At 37.9% G+C, this 25,949-nt stretch overlaps 1 protein-coding gene across 1 annotated transcript in view; it reads right to left on the bottom strand.

The window, feature by feature from the left end:
• Window positions 1-553: 553 nt before the first annotated feature.
• Window positions 554-25,949, bottom strand: part of LOC149148496 (early light-induced protein, chloroplastic-like) — a 46,899-nt gene continuing 21,503 nt past the window's right edge. The window contains exon 3 of the mRNA XM_089438396.1: window positions 554-1,141. Coding sequence (XP_089294522.1) covers window positions 794-1,141 — 348 coding nt within the window. The 3' untranslated portion in view covers window positions 554-793. The remainder of the gene's footprint in view (window positions 1,142-25,949) is intronic.

Consider the following 25,949-nt stretch of genomic DNA (forward strand, 5'->3'; position numbering starts at 1 on the left):
GTCCATATTGATGGTCACCCAAATATTGTTATTGTGATATGTAAATTCAAAGTATGTGGAGGATATATTTATTATTAAAAATATATTTGTTATATGGTAGTCTAACTAATAGAAGAAATGAGTTTTTTGGATGGTCAATACAATTCTTAGGGATGTTTTGAATATTTGTTGCTTAAGATGTTGTTTTTAGCCCTGCAAAACCCATGAAGCATTTCAACTTCACAAATTAGCAACCTAAACTTATGCTTCTTAAAAATCTCTAACAAATTTGAGACAAAATTGAGAAAAATTGGAAAAAACAATTTCGTTTATTAGTTGACAACTTTGCTTTATATTTAGTTAGTATGGAATTTAGAAATTCACAATTACCAAATGAATACAGGTTTGTTTTTGTTACAGATCTTTATGCTTATTTTTATCCTTCAAAGTTGGCACAGCCGGTTAGAAACTTGATATGGTTGGTGTCAATTAAGATCACAGATTGTGGATGAAAGTGTCAAATATGGCATAAACTTCCAAAACAATTTGTTACAATGCCAAATTGTTATCACAGTTTCTGTCAAAGTTGTACTCATAAATATATTCATATGGTTGATTCTGTAAATATTCTACTCAAAATGACACAGATTGTGGATGAACGTGTCAAATACAGCATAAACAACCAAAACAAGTGCCATCTCGTGATAGCAGAGTGAATACAAGTTGGGTTGGATTACATCCTACACTAAGAGGGGTATGAAGTTTGGTATAGAGCTGATGATGATCATGAGGTTTGGTATAGAGCTGATGATGATCATGAGATGAGAGGACCTCCCTTGAGGTATTCAGTCAAGGCCAGCGCAACGAGGCCAACCATCGCGAAACGACCATTCCACATCTCTGCCCAAGAAGACATTATTTCCTGCGATTTGCTCTCTTTGGACACTCCCTTGAACATGGGTATCACAGAAGCAAGCGTGAGGAGAAGGGAACTTCCAATAAACAATGCAACTCCTCCGCTGGCCAGTTGGGAGTTGAGGTCTCTCCCGCTCGCTATCTCCACCCCGACAGCTGAGACGAATCCGAGCATGGCGAGCCTCCCATTGATGGTCTCTGGGGCTGGCCCACTGAAAGCAAACACGTCTTGAAAGTTTGTGCTCACCTGCATTATTGTTTATGTCAATTCAATTTAGTTCAGTGCATGGGCAGTGCAGTGCATGTTAATGCAAAAATTGGCGCTTGCATAATCGCTTACCGTCTCAGGAGGGGTAGAAGGTGATTTCCTTGACTCCGGCTGTGGATCCACATGACCCAAATTAAGTTATATATAGAATAACATAAAACCTTATAGAATAACATAAAACCTTCTATTCGTGGATACGGAAACAGCGACAGAATTACTAACCCCTGCCATGCATTTTACTCGAAGCTGCCTGCTGGTTGTTGACCTTTCCGCTGGCCTCCGTTGCAGGAGCGATGCTCCATTCATCGCCATTACTGATGCATTTACAGCGGCCATGATCGCAATATAATAATGAACACTATGTATGAGAACGAATCTAATTTATATGGACTTTGAGAACAAGAAGATAATGAACATATGAAATAACTAAAGAAGAATAGCCACTATTGATCTGTTATGAGACTCCAGGGCTGGTTATTGTGTTATATATAAGGATGTGGAGGCCATACGGAAAAATCTACCGTCATTCATTGAACGGTAAACGCTTAGCCAAGTCGAGGTTTCTCTTCCTCGGACTATGTTTCCACGTGGTTGGATAAAAATTGAGACGTAGATCCTCGAACAACCGCACTTGTATAACGCGTTTCCAGCTATCGGAGACGGTAGAGTTCATCAAATAGTAAGAGGACATCACCATCACTATTGGAGACGGTAGAGTTCATTCAACCAGCATTACGTTTCCACGTGGTGTAAATCAAGTTATGAGTAATTTCCATTCTCGTGTATCCTTTTCGCATGAGGGCTACCATAACTGGTGGTAGGTCGGTTTGTTTTCTATCTTAAAGGACTAAAGACGGTTAAGGTTTTGAATGTCCATATAGAGTAGGGATATTAATTAGCTGATAAACATTTAAAAGGGCGTTAGAAGGCCAAAATGTATGGACTGTCAGTTTCTTGCCGGAATTGGTCCGAAATTTTTCAAGTTCGTCAGAAGGCCAAAATTTTGTATTGACTGTCAATTTCTGGCTGGAATTGGGGAGAAATTTTCAAAAAATTTTATTGTGGGGTTTTTAAACTCATTTTCTTGATAGTAGAAATGGATCAGTGTAATATCCTTCCTCTTAATAATAAATAAAAATAATAAATAATTCAACTTAACTTCAGGACAAAGTTCCTTAAAGTGGGAGAGTATGTAATATCCCTCCCCTTAATAATAAATAAAAATAATAAAAATAATAAATAATACAAAAGTAATAATTAATAATATAAATTATAAATAATAAATAAATTACTTAATAATAATAAAAATAATAAATCATAAATGTTAAATATTAAATAAGATTAAAATATATACAAAGAAAATAAATAAATATAGTAATAACCATACTAAAGCTCTAGATAAGAATAAGGAAACTATCAAAAAGAAGGAAATAAAACAAGAAAAGGAAACTATCAAAAAGAAGGAAATAAAACAAGAAAAGAAAACTATCAAAAAGAAAGAAATCAAAAGAAAGTTGCATGAGACACATGGAGCGTGTGCATGTGGTTCATCTTCCAATGTTGTTCTATTTAATAGATGGTGAGGAAGATGAGAGGCATTCCTGCATTCCATCTTTCCGAGATTATGTCTTTCATTCTCTTGGGAGAATGGTATACTAAGACCTAGGAGTCACTGGCAGTAGTACGTTGATTGAGGGCTCGGGGGTGGCCAGTTGTAGCAAGACGTTGCACAATTGAGCCTACGGTTGGGTGGAGAGTCGTCCGCAAAACCTTGTTGTCATCTGCCAGACATTGATCACAGATAATATAGGTATGTACTTATTTGTTCAACTCGAATTTAGTTAATTAATTACATGTTTATTCGGCTAGGTAAGTGCCACTCCCATTTAAATTAATGTTAAATTAGATATTTATTTTTTTGGGGCATTAGTCAACCCAAATGGCATAACAATAAACTCATAGTGTCCATAGCGCGTTCTGAATGTCGTTTTAGGTATGTCTTCCTCATTGATTCTTAGGTGATGATAACCTGACCGTAAGTCTATCTTGGAGAATATTGAAGCTCCTTTTAGTTGGTCAAAGAGGTCATCGATTTGAGGCATTGGATACCTATTGCGAATGGTGGCCTTGTTTAGATCTCGGTAATCAATACATAACCTAAGAGTTCCATCCTTCTTCTTTACAAAAATTACTGATGCACCCCAAGGTGACACACTGGGTCTTATAAAACCTTGATCAAGAAGTTCTTTGAGTTGTATACTCAATTCATTAAGCTCTAGAACAGTCATTCGATAAGGTGCTTTGGATATGGGTTCCACTTCTGGTTTCAAGGTTATGGAGAAATCAAATTCTCGAACTGGATGCAAACCTGGTAACTCTAGAGGAAATACATCTGCAAATTCGGAATGTAGTGGGTGCAATTTATCCGAGGACTTCTCATTGGTAGAAAACATTTCTACCGCATAAATCTTGCACCCTTTCCTCATACATTTATTAACTTTCTTGGCTGATATGAGGCGTAATGTAACACCACATCTAATCCATTTTATTACCTTGGTTTCTCCTTGGTCATTTTTTATGAGGACTGTCTTATTATAACAATCCAGTATAGCTTGAGGGGATTCAAGCCAATCCATTCCCACGATTAAGTCATGCGTTCCGAGAGTTGTACTATATAGATTCATCTTGGTATCACACCCCCCAATGTTCACACTACAATCTCTTACCATTGACCCTACTGATTGCTGAGAGCCTGACGCCATTTCTACGATTCTAAAGTTACTTTGCTCATGAGCTGTCAATCCACATCTAAGTATTGTTGGAGGTGAAATAAAACTATCAGTAGCACCTGGATCAATTAACATAGATAGAGGGATGTTATTGATCATACCTGCAGATTCTACTATAGTGGCTTGGTGCTCAGCCTGGCGATGGTTTGTAGCTGCATGAATTCGATGTGGGTTTTGTGGTCTTTCTCCTTTTGCTTTGTATTCCTGTTGTTTAATCCTTGTTTGATAACTTGGACAATCTTTTCTATAATGTGGACCTTTACAATGCCAACATTCTACTTGTCCCTGCTTCTCACGTTGTACTTGTCCCAGTCACCAAATCTTGTACTCCTCCCATTAATCAAGTAGGGTTGACCCTTACGTCCTCTTGGAGGCGGTCGAGAAGTTGCGCTAGCGATCCTAGAAATAGTGTTTTGTCTTCCCTGGAATCTATATGGCTGCCCCCATGGTTTATTCAGCCTCATTGTGGAATGCTCCTTTCCTGAACTTTCATCAACTACCATTTGTTTCTTCATATTGATTTTCCTCAAGACTTGTTTGGCTAAACTAGTGGTTGTTGCCATAGTGGTGGGTCTCCACATGGCGACTTCTGCTCGGACTAAGGGGTCGAGTCCATGTAAGAATATTTCAGCTTGACATCTATCATCAGCCATATAGTCCACGTGATGGACTAACAAATAAAATTCAGCTTCATAGTCCTCGATAGATCTACCATTCTGTCGTACTTCATGGAAAGCTCCTACTTGTTGGTGTTTGTACTCCTCTGATAGGTACCTAGTTCGGAAGGCTTCCTCAAACATTTCCCAAGTAACTTGTACTTGGGTGAATTGCATCTTCATTTCTTCATTTACCCACCATAATAAGGCATCTCCTTTTAGTAGACTCATTGATATCTGGGCTTTTTCCGTAGAAGTGTATGCCTTAAAACTAAGCGCTCTTTTGACAGCCATTACCCATGCTTCCGCTTTTGAACCCCCTTCCAGACCCATAAACTCTGGTAATTTGGATTTTTGGACTTCTTTCATAATATCAAGTGTTACTTGTCCATCTTTGATATTGAGTTGAGAATTTAGATCTTGTCTGTGTTTTTGTTCCAATTCCTTTTGCACATTTCCTTGATCTCGTCCTTGGCTTGAGACCCAGTCCTTAAAGATATTGGTCATTTCTCCAAGGGAATGTAATATAGCTTGCTCAGCTGGGGTTCCTATCTCTGAAGTGGCGGGAGGTGGTGTTTCTACTCCAAGGTTGTTTTGGGTTTGTCTTCGACGTTTAGGAGCCATGATCTACCCTGTAACATTCAGTGGATCTATACATTACCCTTATGCCAAAAGCTACAACAGATTTAGAATACGTTTGAATTTAAAACATACATTTAGTTACTCAATTGAAGTATAATACTTAAACCATAATTTATCACAAATTTCGAAGTGTATAAAAAAAACATGGAGTTTATGAGTTCATCAATAATCACAATTTTGTAGTATAAGCCATAAAACTTTAGAGAAATGGATCCATGTAAAATAAAACAAAATTTGAATGAGTAAGGCATTATATGTCACAAATTAATTCTACAGATTCATGACTTTAAGTATCTGTTTATGCAATCATTACTTATGTAGAAAAATAAATGGATTGTTCTAAAATGCGTGTAAGAAAATTTATGAATCAAGCATAAAAATATTCCACACCATAAAGAAAAGACACTGCCACCCGACCCAGAACTGGATCGGATGACTGGGAAGGTGATTCCTCCCCAACAAAAAAAAATAATCGTTTTATTAATTATATGGCCTGCGTGCAAGCGCACCTGCGAAGGCAACACCGTTTTGAATCCCTTAAATTACAATACATTTAGCCATAAAATTTTCTTGGATAATTCATAAAATTGCCTGCATGTGTACAGAAACCCAACCCTTAATCAGCATATTATTCAGTAAGATTCTAAGCTTGTGGCCAAAGGGTACACCTCCGTTATTCCAGCCATGGTTACGTCTGGTTACTGTATAAAATCGTGACAACTGCGTGGTCTCTGATTTTGATGAGGTGCCAAAGGAACCAACTCAAAATCCTTGAATGGTTGACAGAACGGTGTTCGTTATTGTTAGGTTTTTGCCCGAAGTAGTAATGGGACGAGTGCCCCGATGTTGATGCTCTCAAAACTTAATCACAAAACTGCGATAATTTTGTTCTGTGTGCGTACAGATAAGATGCAAGAGTAAAATGTTTATTTTGAAAGTCTGGACTCCCTTAAATGTCTATCCTTAAATATCTTGTTAACTGTAGTTTTATTTGAAGGATCAACTTGAATAGCAAATGAGAAAACGCTTTGAAACTAATTCATGAATTTCACTGGAGCAGATGTAATCTTAGAAAACAAAGCTTAAAAGAATCGATATATTTACTTTACAATCCTTAAATTAGCTAATCAAATGCATGCAAGTATAATTATAAAGACAGAAATATTTTTACAGAAAACTTTCCTCATTATGAAAGATGAGAATTTTGGTATCCCATTCTAAACTCATTTCTTGTTCGTTTTGCACTTCTTATTACTGGTAACATTAGTAAAAAGCCATCAACAAAAGTTTGACTAATTGTTGTTTCAAACAGTCTTATACTTTCAAGTTCCAAATGATAATTGTTGTTTCAAAGAGACTTATACTTCCAAGTTCCAAATGGTATTAGTAATTTAGTAAGGTTCAGTGTTACAAAGATAGATAACTATGATAAGCTCTTCCTCAATTTTTATTCATTTCAGCAGCAATCTGTTAATATATCTATAAGGTTAAGGTTAAGTAAGGTCCATCACATGTGGCTAAATTAGACTAAAATGTAAAACTTTTGGATCTACTTGCACAACATTCTAGTTAGGAATTTGCTTAAAATTGAGGTGAAATAACTTTGGCAAAAAAAAATCTGTGCTTGTTGTCAAGTAACATGTCAGAGGCTGTGCGGGAGTTTCCCATGCAGCCAGCATAAAGTAAAATAAACTGTGCAATAAAAGAGCCAATAAATGTCAAATCAGCCCTATCCAACAACGTTCATGGTGAACTTTTGTCTCATGACAGGAAAGCAAATGTAAATGAAAAGAAGTAACAATGTTAAGTGCCCGGGAATCATTTACTGCAAAAACATTAAAGGAACGGGCACCGGGTGAGGCTACCTCCCGCTCTAAGGCACATGACACTTCCCGAAATAAGATTCCAAGCATACCTGGATCAGGGCGCACCCACACAATGTCCCAAAATAGGTATTCAACTTGAAAAACTAATGCACGTGTAATGCATCGCATTATCTTAGTGTAGTTACTTCATGTGGTGTCGTGACGGGCACAACAATAAACCAATTTCTTCTAGGGAACCGCTGGAATCGGACTTTGTTATAAATTGATGTTTCTAACATAGTAATGGCCCCAGGTGTTGGAGAAAAGAAGAATGCCAAGCGCAGGCAATTAAATGTTTCAATGAAAATCGTTTGAAATGTATTTATATCAAGAAAACGCCAACAAGATTGATTGAAATAATATCAACAAAGAAATATACTCACCGTAACGAACAAAATTAATGGCCCATCCTGTCTATAGGAAACGGGAGATTCAACTTATAAAAACTCTAAAAAATAACTGCGCTTAAAGAATACTCCCATTGAAAATTAAAATTGGAATCTGTGAACAGGTTTAAAGTGTTTTTGGGAAAAGTATCCAATACGGAATGACCCTATCCCACTCTAAGGGTGATAGTTCCTTAGCGACACTCAAAGCAAAGCTATCTGAGATTACTTCTTTATGAGATGTAAAAGAGGGGAGAAAGAGATCCACTAACCGATGTCTTTCGCTAATGATTGATCCAATCTTCTCTCCTTGCTGCTTGCCCCCAGCTCCTTGCTCTTTCACTGGCCTAGCTACACCAAGATCCTGCAAAAGACAAGAGAGGGAAACTACAAGAAGCGTACATTCATAATTGATTCAAGGATTAGAATAAATCAAATACACAAGTATAACAATACATCATTGAGACACATGTATATAGAAGAACCTCAAATGCTTTATTAATGGAAGAAGTAAGGTTCAGGAAGTGATACAACCATAAGAGGCCCAATCCAGCATCACCTTCCCAGCAGAAAGAAATCTCCTCTTCACCTCCTTCAAAGCAAATCACCCAATAGTTCTAAACTCAAACCAACATCAATTCTTTACATTCACAAGATTCCAGCCTGCCTAGACCTCATGAGAGAGATCTATATATAGGAGTTTTGGAGAAAGGATGAGTCAGCTTGAGGCTGGCATGAAGCTGACTAGTGTCCTCTCTCACTTCAGTTATTCTTCAGTTCTTGAGTCCACTTGGAGGTTCTTGCTTCCACTTGGAGATCTAGACCCTCTTACTCATCACTAGTCGAATTCCTTGATCCAAGTGTCATTTTGGAAGCTTCCTGGGCATTGACACCTTGAGGAATGACTGTGCCACATGTCCAAACTCGCCCAGCGCAGGTAGCCTTCTTTGCAGTTGACATTCAGCACAGGTAGACAGTGGAGCACTTGAGATTCAGCGCAGATGCTCAGTGGAGCAGTTGACATGATCCAGAATTGCCTTGTTTTTGAGTGTTTTCAGGTGGAGAACTGTTATTCAGTGCTGTGGTTTGTTGACCTTGTTCCTCTAGGGGTAGGAACAACATGTTTAGGGACTTTGGATCCCTTAGATTATGGACATTTCATGCTTCATGCTGTAAGGCACAAAAATGTCTATAACAGTTGCCCCCTAAAGTATGAGGTCGTTTATTGGGTGAAATGCTTTATGAGGAGGATCCGAAGTTCATTCAACCGCTGAGAGGTGACCTGTAATAAAATACAATACAATACATTATTTTTCATTCTGCTTTCATGATCTAGCTGAGGCGGGCCTTCCCATGCTCAGCTTTATAAATTCATTTTGGTACATAGAACAGACGATCGTCTAATGGTAGACTGATAATTCTCTGCTGAAATTATCATCCTTTGAGTAGGATGATCATCTGCTGAAATGATGTACATGTCAAATGTCTTTATATTTCCTGAATATTTATCGCAGACCGGATGGATGAAACTAGATCCGGGGTGTTCAAACTCGTTCAATCTTCACTCTAAGTACAAATCGATCCATGTGAGAATTGCACTGAAGTCGAACATGGAAAGACATCGCTTGATTACCGGTCAATGATGTAAATCGTTAACAAGCGCGAGAGGAATCACTGATAATGATAATGACCCTCAAGGTACTGCAGTACAATTCACGTGGTGTGAATAAAGGACTTGGCGTCGAACACCACGCAAAATCTTTCGGTCGAAGGTCATTGATGTATACCTGTCGCCGGAAGTGAGAAACTTGCCATTGAGGCATGCAAGCTTCAAAGTACTGAGGGGGTTGTTCCTAGATCAACTTCTTGGATAATGAGCTGAAGTCGACAAGAAGCGATCCGTCAAAGGAGGGACTTAATGAATCCCACATCAGTGACACAGAACGGAGCTAATGATTTTAATGGAGGTGAAAACAATCTGTGACATATGATTCAGGGTGGCGATCATGGATGGATGAAGGATAATGTATGGCAGTGGATGGGACACGGTTGACTCTTTCTAAACGACATCTCTTGAACATATAACGACACTGATGCGATGGATCGGTAGCATTACCCCAAATGTGGATGGTTTGGCGAGACCATGGTGATGAGACCGGTGAATGAAACAACCTAACCCGATGTGATACGGAGAAAAAGAGTCATGTTCAAGAGCGACTTGCTACCATTAAAGCTATGAGGTTCTCCCAATTTTTCCCCAGTCATTTCTAACCAGTACCTCTTTATTTTTGTCAAGCTTGAGGAGGATAACATATGCTTGTTCTATAACCTACCCTTCGGGCAAGCCCATCGCTATGTTTTAACGAGCCTAGCGATAGGGAAACTCGTTCTCGTCTAAAGACAAGTTTGTCGCTATTTAATCATTTTAACGAGTCTAATGACAAGGAAAACTCGGTCCTTTTCATTTTTAGAGAGTCTGAAAAGGTACAGAAAGCTGACTCCAAAATTCCTTTTTCATCATCTAATCCCTTAAGTCCGAAAAAGTATAAAACAATACAGAAGGGATGAATTTTCGATAATTTTAACGAGCCGAATAAAACAAGCGCTCAACATTTTTGTGCAATAATCCCTCAGGTCCAAAAAGATTAAAATCTAGAGGAGGGATAGCTCTTCCGGTCTTTTAATGAGCTGGAAGGCCAAAACTCAGCAAAATTTTCATATTTTACGAGTCAGTTGAAAAGAGCTCAAAGAAGGCTCGTCTTTTGAGGAACAAGTGATAAACAGGGATAGCAACAGATTCCGAGTACAGGTTGGATTTTTCCAATCACGACAGTGTCACAAGGATGGCTAGGTGAAATCACTCTTCGCAGCTGTTCCTCAAAATGGGTAAACAATCATATGGAGGTGAACGATCGGCCAAATGAAAGTGAAGGTGGTAGGTGCACATACGACCAAGGCTTTTATGGCTGATAAATTTACGATCACAACCGTTATTTACCAGGATAGGTTCATTTTTTAGACAAAAATGAGCTTAAACTCTGGAGGAAACATTGCTCACTGCTTTTATTTATTTTTTAACGAGCATGAAGACCGCGTTAAAACTGCTCGGATCTTGCGTTTATTTTTTAACGAGCATGAACTTTATGCTAAAACTGCTCGATATACCAGTCATAAGATAAGAAATGTCCCCCGTGAGATCTCTATTTTTTAAGGAGTTTCATTTTCACTAAGCTTTACTCCATATCCTTTCTTTATGCAAGTTCGGAAACGGCTAACCCAAAAAATAGATAAATAACCGCTCTTAGCTTGCACTCCAAAAGGTTTGCATGCCCCCAGGTATAAAATACAATTTCAAGGCTGCCCCTACTTATCCGTCAAAACATTTGTTTTAAAGGGTGAGGCTTGCCTCTTTCAGGCTACCCAAAGATTGTTCTGTTAATCTTTCAAACTGAACACTTCTTCGGCGATGTCTACCTAAATAGACAACGGTGGATGACCCTTGTCAAACACGTAACTTTGACAAAAGAATCCTATTCCAGAACAACCCCTCTTCCATCCACGGACGGGGTACGGACTAGTCATATTCTCTCGCGGAAATTCTATCTTATACCCAAGGTTTTCTCTGCCCGAAGCAGACCAGGATGCATGCCCCCTGGGTTCCAGTCCCATCTTTCCGAATCACTCGCACTCATCAGGAAGAAGGACTGGGGGTGGAGACATTTCTTGATTGAATAGACCATTCAGGGTTGGTATGTGACTATTTGCGATGCGTGATCCCGGAAATGAAAGTTGGTTTACGAGCTTGACCATTCTTCCTTCGTGTGGAAAACACATTACTCTAAAGAGTGAGGAGACTATTGCTCCCATGCAATATAAATAGTCTCGTCCAAGGAGTAGGTTATAATCCAAGGGTCCTTGGACGACCATCATGTTCATTTGAACGGTCTTCCCTTTCAATGTAACAGGCACATTGGGGAGGATCCCTAATGGTCGACTGGTTCCTTTATCGAAACCCGAGAGATTTCTTATCTCAGGCAAAAGCGCCGGGGAACCCAGTGCTTTCCAAGCAACAGAGGAAAGGATACTCACAGATGCCCCTTCATCAATGATAGTTCCAGCCATTACCATTCTGTATATTTGGACCATGATTCTGAATGGTATACTGGCTAGCAACCGGGGTCTGCCTAGTTGGTTCCAATCAAAGGACACAACCAGGTTGCTTGGTGGTGGGACCGAATACACGGCCGGATATGACCCTGACGATGTTCCTTCCTGCGATAAAGGAATGGGCACATTGCCCTGATGCTCATCAGAGTCTGTGTTGATGAAAAGAATCTGGATGGTGTCATCCTTATTCTCTTCGGTGAGGGTGTCATTTGAAGATGAAACTTCTGAAGGAAGAACCGGGTCAACTACCGTGTCGACCTTTGGACTTTCGTCCGGTCTAGATTCAGTAGGTTCATTTTCAATGACTAATGCTTCAGCTGACCACTTGAGCGGGCCAGCTGTATTCTCAACCAACGAAGGACTTGGCACGAGTTTTTTGTATCCAGGAGGAAGTCTCAACGGTGAAACCGGACGATCTTCCAAAACTCTCTTCGCTTTGTCTAAGAAGGGACAACGGTGGATGGCGTGATCGCCTGCACACAGTATGCAGGGGGATCTTGCTCCCCCTCTTTGTCTTGAACCTTCACTTTTGCTGGTTGACGGTAAGCATTCAACATGGCTATCAGAGGTTGATGCTCCCGAATTGTGCAAACGAGGGGACCAGTCCCTTAGTATCCGGGGAATACAGGGACAATCTCTATGGATGTGGTCTCCTCTACATATGACACATGGCGATTTAGGCCCGGTCTGTGCTGTGTGTGGATTTTTGTCAGATGTCTTTTGCTTGCCCCCAGTCGCCTTAGGCTCCTTCTTCTTCTTCTCTCTCTTCTTCTTCTCCTTCTTCTCCATGGGAGCTTGGCTTTTGCCGGCTCTACCTTGCGAAGATGAAGGATCGGAGGAAGAGTTATAGGAAGTAGAAGGCTGGTGGGCAGCTCTAGACTGATCTAACTGTTGACTCGACTATTCAGGAACCATGGTGTTCTGAACTACATTGGTTGAGAATAGCCAAATTGGCAGGCCAATTGTCAGTCCTGGAAGCGACAATGTGGCCATGTGGGGCGCACCAACTTCTCCCCAAGAGGAGAAAGGACTAGGATTTCCATCAAGGGGAATTCCTTGGTTGGGGCGTTCCATGGTATCAACCTACAGATCAACGCAGGAATAGGAGGTGATTATGTTCCATTTAAAATAAATTTTATAGCGACGCTTTAGACACAACTTGCTTTTTCATTTTTTAAGAGTCGAGAAAAAGCTAAAGATGACTCTAGTCTCCTTCGATGTTTTAACGAGCCCGAAGTGACAAATGCTCGGATGGACTTCTTCAGTTATAGAGTTTGAAAAGGGCCAAAAGAAACTACTCTGGAGTTCTAGGCAGAGGGTGTGCTAAAATTTTCGCAAAACCACAGAATACGTTTTACGGTACGGGTGGTCAATCTTCGTGAATGCTGTGTTCACTGCATTGCGATCAGTAGGGCGGCCGACACGGCTTCCTATGGATAAAGGCTTTGTTCCTATAGGGGTCTCCCAATATATACACGACGGTACGTGGGAGCACAAGTCCGTATTGATACTTATCGCTTCACCGTGGAGGAATCACCCAACCACTCAACGCTAAGATATCACGTTTAACGACGCCGGAACACGTCTCTAGCTTAGACCTCTATGTGTTTGTGTTATGTTTCAAAGCGTTGTTATGTAAATTCAATTCATTTTAGGTTGATCTTGTTTAGCAGTTTGCCTTTATGGATCACCATGAGATGTATGGTACAACTCCTAAATGCAGTCTAAGATGATAAGAAAGCTTTTCAATCTTTCAACTTTGAAAATCTTAACTACTGAGGGAAAAGAAAGACATCATCTTTTCACACAGATCATAGAGCACACACTAATGCACTTTTTCTTAAATCAACATGCAAGCTGTCAAAATGCACATGCACAATGGAGGTATTTCTTTTCTCTTTCTTAATGTTGATGTATTACAAAAAGAAAGCTATTGTATAACTTTGAATTCAATTTCAAGTGAAAGCAAACAAGCTTTTGTCCAAAATCAAAAGACACCTTAAGATTTACTTGTTTCAATACTAGAAATACATAAATTCAAACCATATGACGAAAGAAAAAGCTCAATCAGCTATGAGCAACAAACAAACTAACTCTTAAGATCAGAACGACACTTATCACAGGTCTAGATCTAAGAGGTCACAGAAAGACTAGTTTACTTTCGTTATGGGAAACTGCAAATGATATAAGAAATACACAAAGAACAAACACAGTTTCTTTATACAACCGAGGCGGAATAGTGGCAAAGAAAAGTGGTTTCAGATAGGTACATTGACTGATAACAGGCTGCAAAAACAGGGATGAAAACAGGGCAACAAACAGCAGGGAACCCCAGTTGCACAAGGCAAAATTGGTTCAGCGCAGGTAGTACACTGTCAGTTTGACATTCAGCGCAGGTAGCCCCTTCGGGACCTGCGATGAAATGCAGAATGCATTCACAGTGCCTGCAATGAACAGAGAAACTCGCGTTTCTCTTGGTTTCCGGGTTACAGATTGCTCAAAAATCCACAGTTTTTGGCCAAATCAAAAGCTATCAATCAAGTACACACTAAAGGGTAATTAGGAGGATGAAAAGCTATCACTAAGAGCTGTTCAGAGTCATTGTGGATCAGCTCTTCAAATCATAAACATGCCCAGAAACTGAGCTAGAGTAGCTGCCCTCTACTTTGCATTTGAAAGATCCAAATGCAGTTCGATTCGGTACTCCCTGTGTTTAGGAAATGAATAGCAAAAACACAAACAACCAACAAGATACGATCCCCAGCGGAGTCGCCAATTTGTTGTTGGGAAAAATATCCAATACAGAATGACCCTATCCCACTCTAAGGGTGATAGTACCTCAGCAACAATCAAAGCAAAGCTATCTAAGATTTCTTCTTTATGAAAGTAAGATAGGGGAGAAAGAGGTCCACTAACCGATGTCTTTCACTAATGGTTGATCTAATCTTCTCTCCTTGCTGCTTGCTCCCAGCTCCTTGCTCTTTCACTGGCCCAGCTACACCAAGATCCTGCAAAAAGACAAGAGAGGGAAACTACAAGAAGCATACATTCATAATTGATTCAAGGATTAGAATAAATCAAATACACAAGTATAACAATACACCATTGAAGCACATGCATATAGAAGAACCTCAAATGCTTTATTAATGGAAGAAGTAAGGTTCAGGAAGTGATACAACCATAAGGGACCCAATCCAACATCACCTTTCCAGCAGAGAGAAATCTCCTCTTCACCTCCTTCAAAGCAAATCACCCAATAGTTCTAAACTCAAACCAACAGCAATTCTTTACATTCACAAGATTCCAACCTGCCTAGACCTCATGAGAGAGATCTATATATAGGAGTTTTGGAGAAAGGATGAGTCAGCTTGAGGCTGGCATGAAGTTGACTAGTGTCCTCTCTCACTTCAGTTATTCTTCAGTTCTTGAGTCCACTTGGAGATCTAGACCCTCTTACTCATCACCAGTCGAAGTCCTTGATCCAAGTGTCATTTTGGAAGCTTCCTGGGCATTGACACCTTGAGGAATGACTGTGCCACATGTCCAAACTCGCCCAGCGCAGGTAGCCTTCTTTGCAGTTGACATTCAGCGCAGGTAGACAGTGGAGCACTTGACATTCAGCGCAGATGCTCAGTGGAGCAGTTGACATGATCCAGAATTGCCTTGTTTTTGAGTGTTTTCAGGTGGAGAATTGTTATTCAGTGCTGTGGTTTGCTGACCTTGTTCCTCTAGGGGTAGGAACAACATGTTTAGGGACTTTGGATCCCTTAGATTATGGACATTTCATGCTTCATGCTGTAAGGCACAAAAATGTCTATAACATAAAGGCGTGAAATTCAATATATAACTTTATATATATATGGTGAACTTGAATTATAAGTTAATAAGAAATTATAATATTTTAATTATGGTTTATATTATCTATATATATATATATATATATATATATATATATATATATATATATATATATATATATATATATATATATATATATATATATATATATATATGTTAGGGAATTTAATAGTAGCCATATTTTCTAAAACTAAGTGATTTTTTACTGATCTATTTTAAAATCCAATCATGCATTTTGTTATTAATCATAATATTTTGTCAAATTCCATAAGTTATTATATTTTAGTAGTGAATTACGATATTCAATATGGTTACAAATAAGTATTATTTCAGAATTTGAATACAATTTATATGGATATGGTAGAAAGAAAAAAAAGAAAAATAAAAAAAAAGATCAAGTTATACATAAATCTCATAAGAATCATTAATAATGAATTTGGTGAAATATGGTTTAAGTTGTAGTGGATGCAAGTTCTTGTCTTGGTGAAGATTATTTTCTTGTCCAATTTGTTTATAATGATAGTTATGGTTGCGTCTTTTTTTTTTGTATTGGTCAAAAGTTGTAAACAATTCTTTCAATATCTTTTGTTAGAGTTTGTAGGCATCCTAGTGGTTAGATCAAAAGGTTATAATACGCAATTCATGTCATTAAGAAATTCCATATGTTAAGAAGAAGCCAAGGAATGATGACATTTTTTTTATGCTCCCTATAGCATGCACAATTTTTTTTTTTAATAAAGGCGATAATAAAATTATGGTAACATTGGGTTACAGAAGTAATAACTGCATGAATATTTGTATGATGGGAATTGGATAACTTTGCAAGTAGATGCAAAATTGGTAGATTTAAAAGTGTTTAAATTGGAAGTTGAGAATACTTGTAATTGATGAGAATGTCAAATGATGAACTAAGGATGAATATAATGAGATAGTAAGGCAAAGGTGTAAATTGATGTAAACTCCAATATTAATAAGTTAAGGAATGTTGTAAGGCTAGTAATATATTGAGGAAGGAAGAAAATATGACGAGAGATTAAATTTCAAAGCTGATGAGGCTCACGATGTACTTAATGAATTGTCAACTTCCTAGTTGAAAGAAGTGAAAATGAATATTGGAAAGCAATTGGTATCTTGATGAAAACATGACAATAATAATATTTATGAGATAACATAGATCTTAGAGGGATGTTGAATAATCTTAATTCATAGTTAGTATTCATTGTTTATATAATTAAATGAAATCAGTTGATGATAATAATGCTTAAAGTGCATTGTTGTTCTATATTTGATAAGTATTGAGATGGCTATCATATTAATGATGTTTCATGATGTGATGGTATAAGGGTATATGTGATGCTTCTTTATTTATCTGTTATATAATGATGTTGAATGCTCATAATGGGTATGATAATCATAGAGATCATGATCTTATGATAAGATGTATACTAACATGTGTTTCATTTATTACGTGAAGTCATGATATATCTTTGATGCAAATATGTTGATGTTATAACTTATGATGGTATTTCATGAGGTGAAGCATGTGATAGCTGCATACAAATTTATGACATCCATGGGCATGCAGTTCGTTATTTTTGCGATTAACAATGATGAATGTTCTCATGATGACATGCAATACTTGGCATGTGGATTATTTTCTATGATACTATGATTGTATAGCTAATGCATTGGTTGCATGTTGAGGTGTGATGATTCACAGGACTCCACAAATGGGCCGAAAGGGCCGGTTTATTCGATGATCTCGTTCTAGCCCATACGCATGAGATAGAATAAGTAACACCATATGGGCTGGGGAAAATCTCAATCAACACTACATATGCCAGTGGTTCCTTTGTCTTGTGTATAGCTCTTGATGGATAGCTCTTGAAGAGCTATGGGATCATCTTGAGGAGGCCAAGTGCCTGATGTCCTAGGCTAGGTGCCTATTATTGGATTGGGATGCCAAAGTCTGGAAGGGATGTAAAGGACTTCGATGCCTGGGGCTGTGTGCCTTAGTAGTTATGGAGGGAGTGGGCCAGCCTTGCGAGATGCCCGGGGTCATTGAGTACCGGACCGGATGCCTACCTTGGGGCAGATGAGGTCTGAGTCAAGCGCGAGCCTTGGGGCCAGCCTTGGACTAGGATACAGACCGGATCAGACTTAGCTTGGTGCCGAAAGTGGGAAAAAGGACAGAGATTCCTTGAGATTTCCTGGGGTGTTGGGGACTTTCGATCCCTGTTGGTTATACTAGTTCAGCAGAGGGTGTTGGCAACATGAAGTAAATTAAATAATAAATAATAATAAATAATAAATAATTCAACTTAACTTCGGGACAATGTTCCTTAAAGTGGGAGAGTATGTAATATCCCTCCCCTTAATAATAAATAAAAATAATAAAAATAATAAATAAAAATAATAAATAATAAAAAATTAATAATTAATAATATAAATTATAAATAATAAATAAATCACTTAATAATAATAAAAATAATAAATCATCAATGTTAAATAATAAATAAGATTAAAATATATACAAAGAAAATAAATAAATATAGTAATAACCATACTAAAGCTCTAGATAAGAATAAGGAAACTATCAAAAAGAAGGAAATAAAACAAGAAAAGGAAACTATCAAAAAGAAGGAAATAAAACAAGAAAAGAAAACTATCAAAAAGAAAAAAATCAAAAGAAAGTTGCATGAGACACATGGAGCGTGTGCATGTGGTTCCTCTTCCAATGTTGTTCTATTTAATAGATGGTGAGGAAGATGACAGGCATTCCTGCATTCCATCTTTTCGAGATTTTGTCTTTCATTCTCTTGGGAGAATGGTATACTAAGACCTAGGAGTCACTGGCAGTAGTACGTTGATTGAGGGCTCGGGGGTGGCCAGTTGTAGCAAGACGTTGCCCAATTGATCCTACGGTTGGGTGGAGAGTCGTCCCCAAAACCTTGTTGTCATCTGGCAGACATTGATCACAGATAATATAGGTATGTACTTATTTGTTGATTCTGATTTTAATTAGGAAATTAACTTTATATTTACTTTGGACTATTACAATCAAGTAGAAACCAATAAACATCACAAAAAATTGTGTGCACCCAAAATTTTAAAGTTTTATAACTGTAACTTGTAATTTAAAAAAAATAATTTACATTAGTTAAATTTCTATTGCTTTGAAAGCAGTAACATAAAGTCTAAATATTATTAAAGACATAGGGATAGTGCAAACAAGTATGGGTATGTGGGGAATAAATTGGGTTAGTTATTTATTGTTTTTATTATTTGAATATTTTTTGTGTAAAGTTGAATTAATATTAATTTAATATATTAGTATTATTTTTGTTTTTTTTCATATTTTTGGTGTATATGATTAAGAATGTTATGATAGACAAATTGGTTTAATGGGAGATGCATGTGGGTTTATTTGGTTTGGAATTATGATGAAAACTACATTATTAACTCTCTTCTACTTTCATGTTTCTTATCCAATAACAAAAGACATGGGTGTGGGATTATTTGGCTAATGTTGGGGATATGCCTAGGTTATCTATCTTTGTTCCAAACTTTAGCTTCTAGTGCAAGTGATAGATAAAGTATGGTGGTTTGGTGTTTGCTTGACAGTAAAGTGATGTTCAAAGGAGATAATAAAGTCATAATGTATTGTGATGAATCTTACCATTTGTCGGGATAAGTGGAAGGAATGATATAAAAAACATATTAAAGATAAGCAATGGACTAGGTGTCCTTATTTAATGGATATAGTGAAGCACATGTTGAAAATTTAGGAATGGGAAAAAGACGTTGAAGCATTCATGGGGTTTTATTGCAAGAAGCACTTGGAGTTCAAAATAAGGTTTACGTGTTTGTTGTAGTTGGTTGGAAAATTTATGACCCATTTCAGCCTACCTATGGAAGTCATTTCATCTACCCGTCCTATTGATTGAAGTCCATTTGAGGAGCTAATATGGATTGTATCACTATAGTATTTATCATCCATCTCAATTTATTTAGATAGGAAGAACTCACAAGGATTAGCTTTCAGGGCAATTTTCATTACACGTCCCAAATTGAAAGATTGTGGTTTAAAACCTTCTAGAGCCATTGTGAGGCATCAAATATAATTTTTAGGGTTCAAAACTCTTACCACTTACACCAAGATCCTCTAACAGTAATTGACCCTCAAATACCTTTCCATTGGTGCAAGAATCACATCAATCAAAGCTTGTATGCAAAGATTATTTCTTCTACATGTTAACCTATCATGTTGACCGCCATGGTAAGAGAGGCTGCAATCTTAGTACCCATCACTCATGTATATGGTGTTAGCTACATATGGGATATCAAGAAGGTTCAATAATATCTAAAATGGTAACGTTAATTAAGGGTTGAGGTAGTCAAAATATTACCCCTATATTGCTATCACGAAATGTGGCATGACACTAGGAGGAGAAAGGGTTGCATTCTTTGTTATTATATTTATTCCATACATGAGCACAACAACTAAGAGTGAGAATTTAGAGACAAGAAAACATGGGGTTAGGATTCTATAACAACCTTATACAACGCATGTCTCAGGTAACTCCATAGAGAGTATATCTTTCTTTCTATTTACATGTTTGCATAGTAGAAAATATAGAACATAATAGCCTCACATTCTAGTTTGGTTTTCTCATGTAAGGGTTTCCCAAGTTAAGATATTATGTCTATTGGTGGATGTTGTGTGTCTATCTACCTGTTTTGTATTTTTTACATTTTAGCTATCTCATAGGTTTAACCAAAAAATAGTAACTCTAAGAATATGGGATGTAAATGTGATTAACCTTCACAATAAATATTTGACTACTTTTGTCATATCTATTGTGATGAACTATTCCAATGTAATATCCATAGTATTTTACAGATCAGGAACCCTCCCTTTGCAACATATCTTTGACCTTGAAGGGTGATCAAGACATATGCCAACTCTTAAAATTTGGAATTGAATGAAGTCATTTGATTTTTCATTTTTATTTCCATATACGAGGAAGGGAAGTTCTAGTATGTTGTTATAGATATATGTTTCCATGTACTCTCAAGAGAAAGAAACTATACTTATTTCATAGTTCTTCTAAAAGTTAAAATGACATGTTGCTGGTCATGAATGTATGTCCTATAAGAACCATTGTTATGTGATCAAGTATTGTGCTAAAACAATGTGCCCTTTATACTACAATATATATTGTTTCCATGCCATAACTTTTAGGTGGGTTGGGATATATCTAAATTTGTTTGATGAGCTACCTTAAAATATTTTTTTCATATCCATTTCCTATAGGATGTCTCGAGTCATAATAAGCTTGGTAATGATAAGGAAAGAAGTGACCTATCCTTCTCAAATTAAATAGATACACCATCAACCACAAAATTCTCTTTGCCCTTCTTATATATGATCTTATTATCATAGCCCAAGATCTTATTGACCCATTTATAATTTTGTGGTGAATTTAACAATTGTTCAAGAAAATGCTTTAGACTATGATGGAAAATCCTAAGATGAAAACAACCCCTGTGAGATATGGTCACCAAGTGTCAAATGCATGAAGAATAGTCATAACTTCCTCCTCGTATGTGAATTTTTCCAAATTGTAGTCACAAAATGGATTATTGGTGGATACTATGGGGAACCCTTCTTGCATCAATGCTACCATATACCTCTACTTCAGGCATCACATTCAAAGACTACAATTTGTTTAAATTCAATCACTACTAATACTAGAGTAGTCTACATGGCATCATTTAAAGGAGTGAGTGTCTATGTTTCTTCTTCACCCTAAAACAATGAATCCTTATTAAGGATTGAGGTTATGGTTGTAATTACACCAAAACCCAGAGGGGTTAGTAAACAAATGCATCATCAGAGTTAACAAATCCTCGAGAGGCGGTTAAGCACATGTTGTGAAACATACGTCGAGCACTTCTAAGCCCAATAACGCCCCCCAGCCCCCCCACCCCATCATGAGATAGGGGTGTTTCAAACTCAAGACCCTTAGCTATGATACCAATTATTGGGAACCATGAATTACCAAGAGTGGGGGTGAATCAATATTTAACAATTTTTCCTTTTTCTTTTTTATGCTAAGCACTTAAATGTTGAATTGCATAAAATGCACACATGAGATACCACCATTCACATACATCTAAACCAAATGATTAACATGCAAACCCCTCAACGATAAAAACCACCAAAGATTGTTTTGTATTATGATGATAATCAAGGAACCAAATTTGATTACATCATATGTTTGTGAGAACCTACTCACAATAGGACCACACCCCCATCATAGAAGAGATCCACAACTTTCTTAGATGATCCAGATTTAAACAGGAACGCAACAAATTATAGAGATAACCATATACACAAAGATGCAGCGGAATTAATACTTCATTTCATTAATACTGAAATATGCTTACAACTAGAAATCGAAATAAACCAGCTTGGGCAATGGTAGCTTATCTCTGAGAAGAGATGTGTAGCTACATGCCTATGAACTGTTCTAAATTGTGTTACAATGAGGCTCGAAGGCCTATTTGTTGTTGAGAAACAATGGAAAACCCTTCACATTCCAAAACCTAACTCTAGAAGATGAAACGCCAAATTGTGGGCCCAGTTTTTGGGTAAGTTGCTAAATCAACTTTCCCGGGGTCGCGAATTGGTCGTATTATCTCCGTTTGACGTGCATGATAGCCCATTGGAAAGATATCTCCTAGGACTATGATGGAAAGGACGATTTTTAGACAAAAAAATCGGTGGCTATAGATTTCCCAAAAAACGTCGTTTAGGGCCTCAAAACAGCGCTTGAAGTTTAGGACCCAAAAAACTACTAAAAATAATAAACTGCGCTATAATTAAGGAAACTGAAAAACTGAAAGGGACAGTTGTGGGGATCCAGATGTGATAGGTGGGTGGCCACCAACATCCATTTGGATCACTAGAGGCTCCAACCTTTTATAATTGCAGGCCCCTACCTTCTTTAGTCAAGTGTTCTACTTTTGATACAATTTTTAAACTAAAAAAAATAACCTCCCTCTGTATTAGGAAATCAAATTATAAATTTGAACTATTGTCTTTCTACAATTCCCTCTCCTTCGCTCTCCACATACATTTAGTTGTCCCTGCCACATCTACTTCTAGTCTCCTGCACTCTCGACACTTCACTAAGCATATATAGTATTAGTGCACAACCATACATATTCTTGTGTGTAGCTCACTTTGATGTTCCACTCTATTTCATCTCATCAAGTTCTCACACACATAGTTTTATCACATGGATTGAACCTCAGACTGAAGGAAGGTAATGCGAGGGTAACCAGAAACCACGCTTATCCAAGTAGCTAGCCCTACTAGGCCAGGAGAGGGCTCTCTCCGTAAGGATATTAGCCAAGATGACTGGATGAGGAAAAGGATTTTAGGCTAGGTATAGTAGCACAAAATTTTGATTGGATTTTGAAGGGGTTTTCCTGGATCAGGAGGAGCTGGACAGTTTAGGGTTAGGGAATTAGGTCAAAATTGTAGGGTGTTCAATAGGGCAAGGTAGTCGTAAGCTTTAGCACTCAAGGGCTTGATGTGTGAGGTGTTTAAGACTGATGAGAGGCTAGGAAGAGCATGTGATTGTCATGGATCCTTCCCAAACTGTAGAAAACATGTAATGTTGAATATTTTTGCAAAGAAGAGCAGTGATGTAATGAATTATGCCTATCAACTTGAAAACGTTCACTTAGAAGTAATGAAGTGATTAAAAAAATACACAAAACATACAAACATATGATCACAAGAGAAGAAACTGTACTAAAACTCCATACGACATGGATCCCATAAAAATAGCTGCAATTCTTTTTAATCTCCTACTAAACTGTGAAAAAATGATGTCCAATCAAGGTCAGAGCATGAAGCTGAGTCCAACCCTTTACAATGAGAAAGAAGAAGAAGAAATGGGCATTGTTTCAACCTCCTCCCATCATCAGGGGTCAAATCCCTAAGATGAGGAGCCAATCTAACCAAGAGTGAACACGAAACAGGAATATAGGCATCTTAACAACTTGCCTCTAAAAGTGAAAAACTGATTCATTTGAGCTCAAATTGACTTTTAATGTAATGAATTTATCCTCTACTACTAATTATCTATCATATTTACAAGCCAATTCATCATTTACCATAGTTAAGCATCCTCAATGAGAGAAATTCCATGAACATGGTAAAAAAATAGAAAAATAGCCATTCCTATGCAAATTTGCCCTATGCGCAGTGCCACTGGCCCAATGCACAATGCCACTTTCAGATTCCTTTTGGAGATCTTTCCGACATCCAAATTGATCTAATGATAGCTCATTGGAAAGGTCTTCATGTCTACTTTTCAAAACATCTATAATTTATTCATTTGAATCTCATTTGACCCCTCAAAACATGATTCTCCCAAGATTGCTTTTGTGTGTCCAAAAAGTGCCAGAAAGGTCATTTTTAGGGTGTTTTTTGACCTCTTGGTGGACCAGTTCTACCCCAAACACTTAGAAAATCCATATGGTGCATGTACTCATTACTTTGAATCCAAAAATTAAAGCCATTTGTCCATTGGGTGCCACTACAAAAAGCGCGGCGCTAGTGCCGCTGCACATTGAGCCAAATTTTCTATGTGTGCAATTTCCAAAATTTGCAAAGAAGAAAATATTCTCCAAACTTGACCAAAATTGATGAACAACACCACCATCAAGCATCTTGATGAGCCAAGGAAGCTTCAGCAAGAAACCTAAGCCTATCCTCCTCTTTTGTTCCTTTTAGAGCTCGCCTTAGCCTAACTTTCATCTTTTTGACCCTCATGTTGCAAATTTTGTTTCAGGTCCTATAATAGTAGGTCATGTGCTTGATCATCTAGTTATCCCTATTGGCCTTCTACAACAACTTCTCTAGGTGCAAATTGATTCTCTCAAACCAAGTCTCTCTATCATCTTCAATTTTCTTCTCAATAGGAGTCAAAGTGACATGTGTCTCTTTGTCACTTTGTTATTTTACCTTGAGAAGTTCCAGCTCCATGAGGACCTGCTTGTCACTCAACTGCTTGTTCTCTTGTTCCAAATATGTGATGACATACTTGGCTCTCTCCAAATTTTCCATCAACAATTGGACTTGATCGTCCTTTTCCTGTATGATGATGTCTTTCATTGTTTCTTCATCCTGAGCCTCTAAGTCAATTATTTCCATGCCATGATGCGTATAACGCTGCTCTGGCTCATCATGCTCTATCAAATCAAAGTCCCTGTCTTCCTCCTCATTATCAAGACTTTCCTCTAGTGTCTTTTCCTTCCCTTTGTGCAACTGCTATATCTATACCTGCTGTGTTGTTGAAGAAGGCAAAGCCCCTTCCACATCCTATGGAGCAAGCATTTTGTTATGGGTTGATGAAGAAGGCAAGTCCCTTCCACATCCCATGGAGCAAACACTTTCCTATCACCTGCAATCAATCTCCGTGTGCCCCTCTGATATTTCGTGTAAGTCTCGGGCACCTCAGTACCTCTAGTCTCTTTGGCCTCCTCATCTGTTTTCACCTGAGCACTACTAGAAGGTCTCCATACTTCTTGAGACACTAGTGGAGGAATTTGAGGACCTCTGAAGATGTCATGAGCAATAAAAGTGCCCCAAGAGATGTTTAGGAGGCTAAGTTAATGAAGTAAAATCATCTTGATTAGGAATAATGATAGAGACTACTCATCTGCTGAGGGTATGGCGTTTTTTGCAGAAAGTGGGCCATCTTATCTATATTCCTGAATAGGAAATAAGGGAGGTTTAACAACCTCACCCTGGTTAAATGCATGAGAAGCCTGATGTGATAGGTGTATAGCCTAGAAAATCTACCATCACAAGTGAAATACTTCATGATGATTTTCATCATGGGGGAAAACGTGTCCTCAAGGAATCTGAAAGGAAAAAGTATTTTTGCCTCATTTCTATACCTGGGTTTGATATAAGGCTCATAATAGTGTTCATCAAAGTCTTATTCCTTGTACCACTTCTCCCTTACATTCGGAATCCTGGTGGCATCCGAAATAATAGAAGGTGAGACTGTGAATGTCACCCCAACAAGAGTCACCTTGTTGTCTTGAAGATGAGCCACAACAAACCTGGTGAGCTCGGGGTGGTGTTGAACTCTTTCCACCTGCTCACAGAACTCATAGCACCCTAGATGTCTAAAACAAGTGACAGCTAACTAAGAGGCCTACAATTCTCTCGGGTTTGATGGCTCCTCCCTAATAATTCTACCTCCCTTATGTGGTTTTCTCTGATGCCTAGGTCTATCTGCTGAAGTGTCACTACCAGTGTTTTCCTCCTCCTCATAGTCTCTGTCTTCTTTGTCCATGTTTACAAGGTTTAAGGTTGTATACTCCAAGAAAAG

The sequence above is a fragment of the Pinus tabuliformis genome, chromosome 9 (genome assembly GCF_031772625.1).
Source record: "Pinus tabuliformis cultivar Carrire ecotype Pingquan chromosome 9, CPIR1, whole genome shotgun sequence".
Lineage (NCBI taxonomy): Eukaryota > Viridiplantae > Streptophyta > Pinopsida > Pinales > Pinaceae > Pinus > Pinus tabuliformis.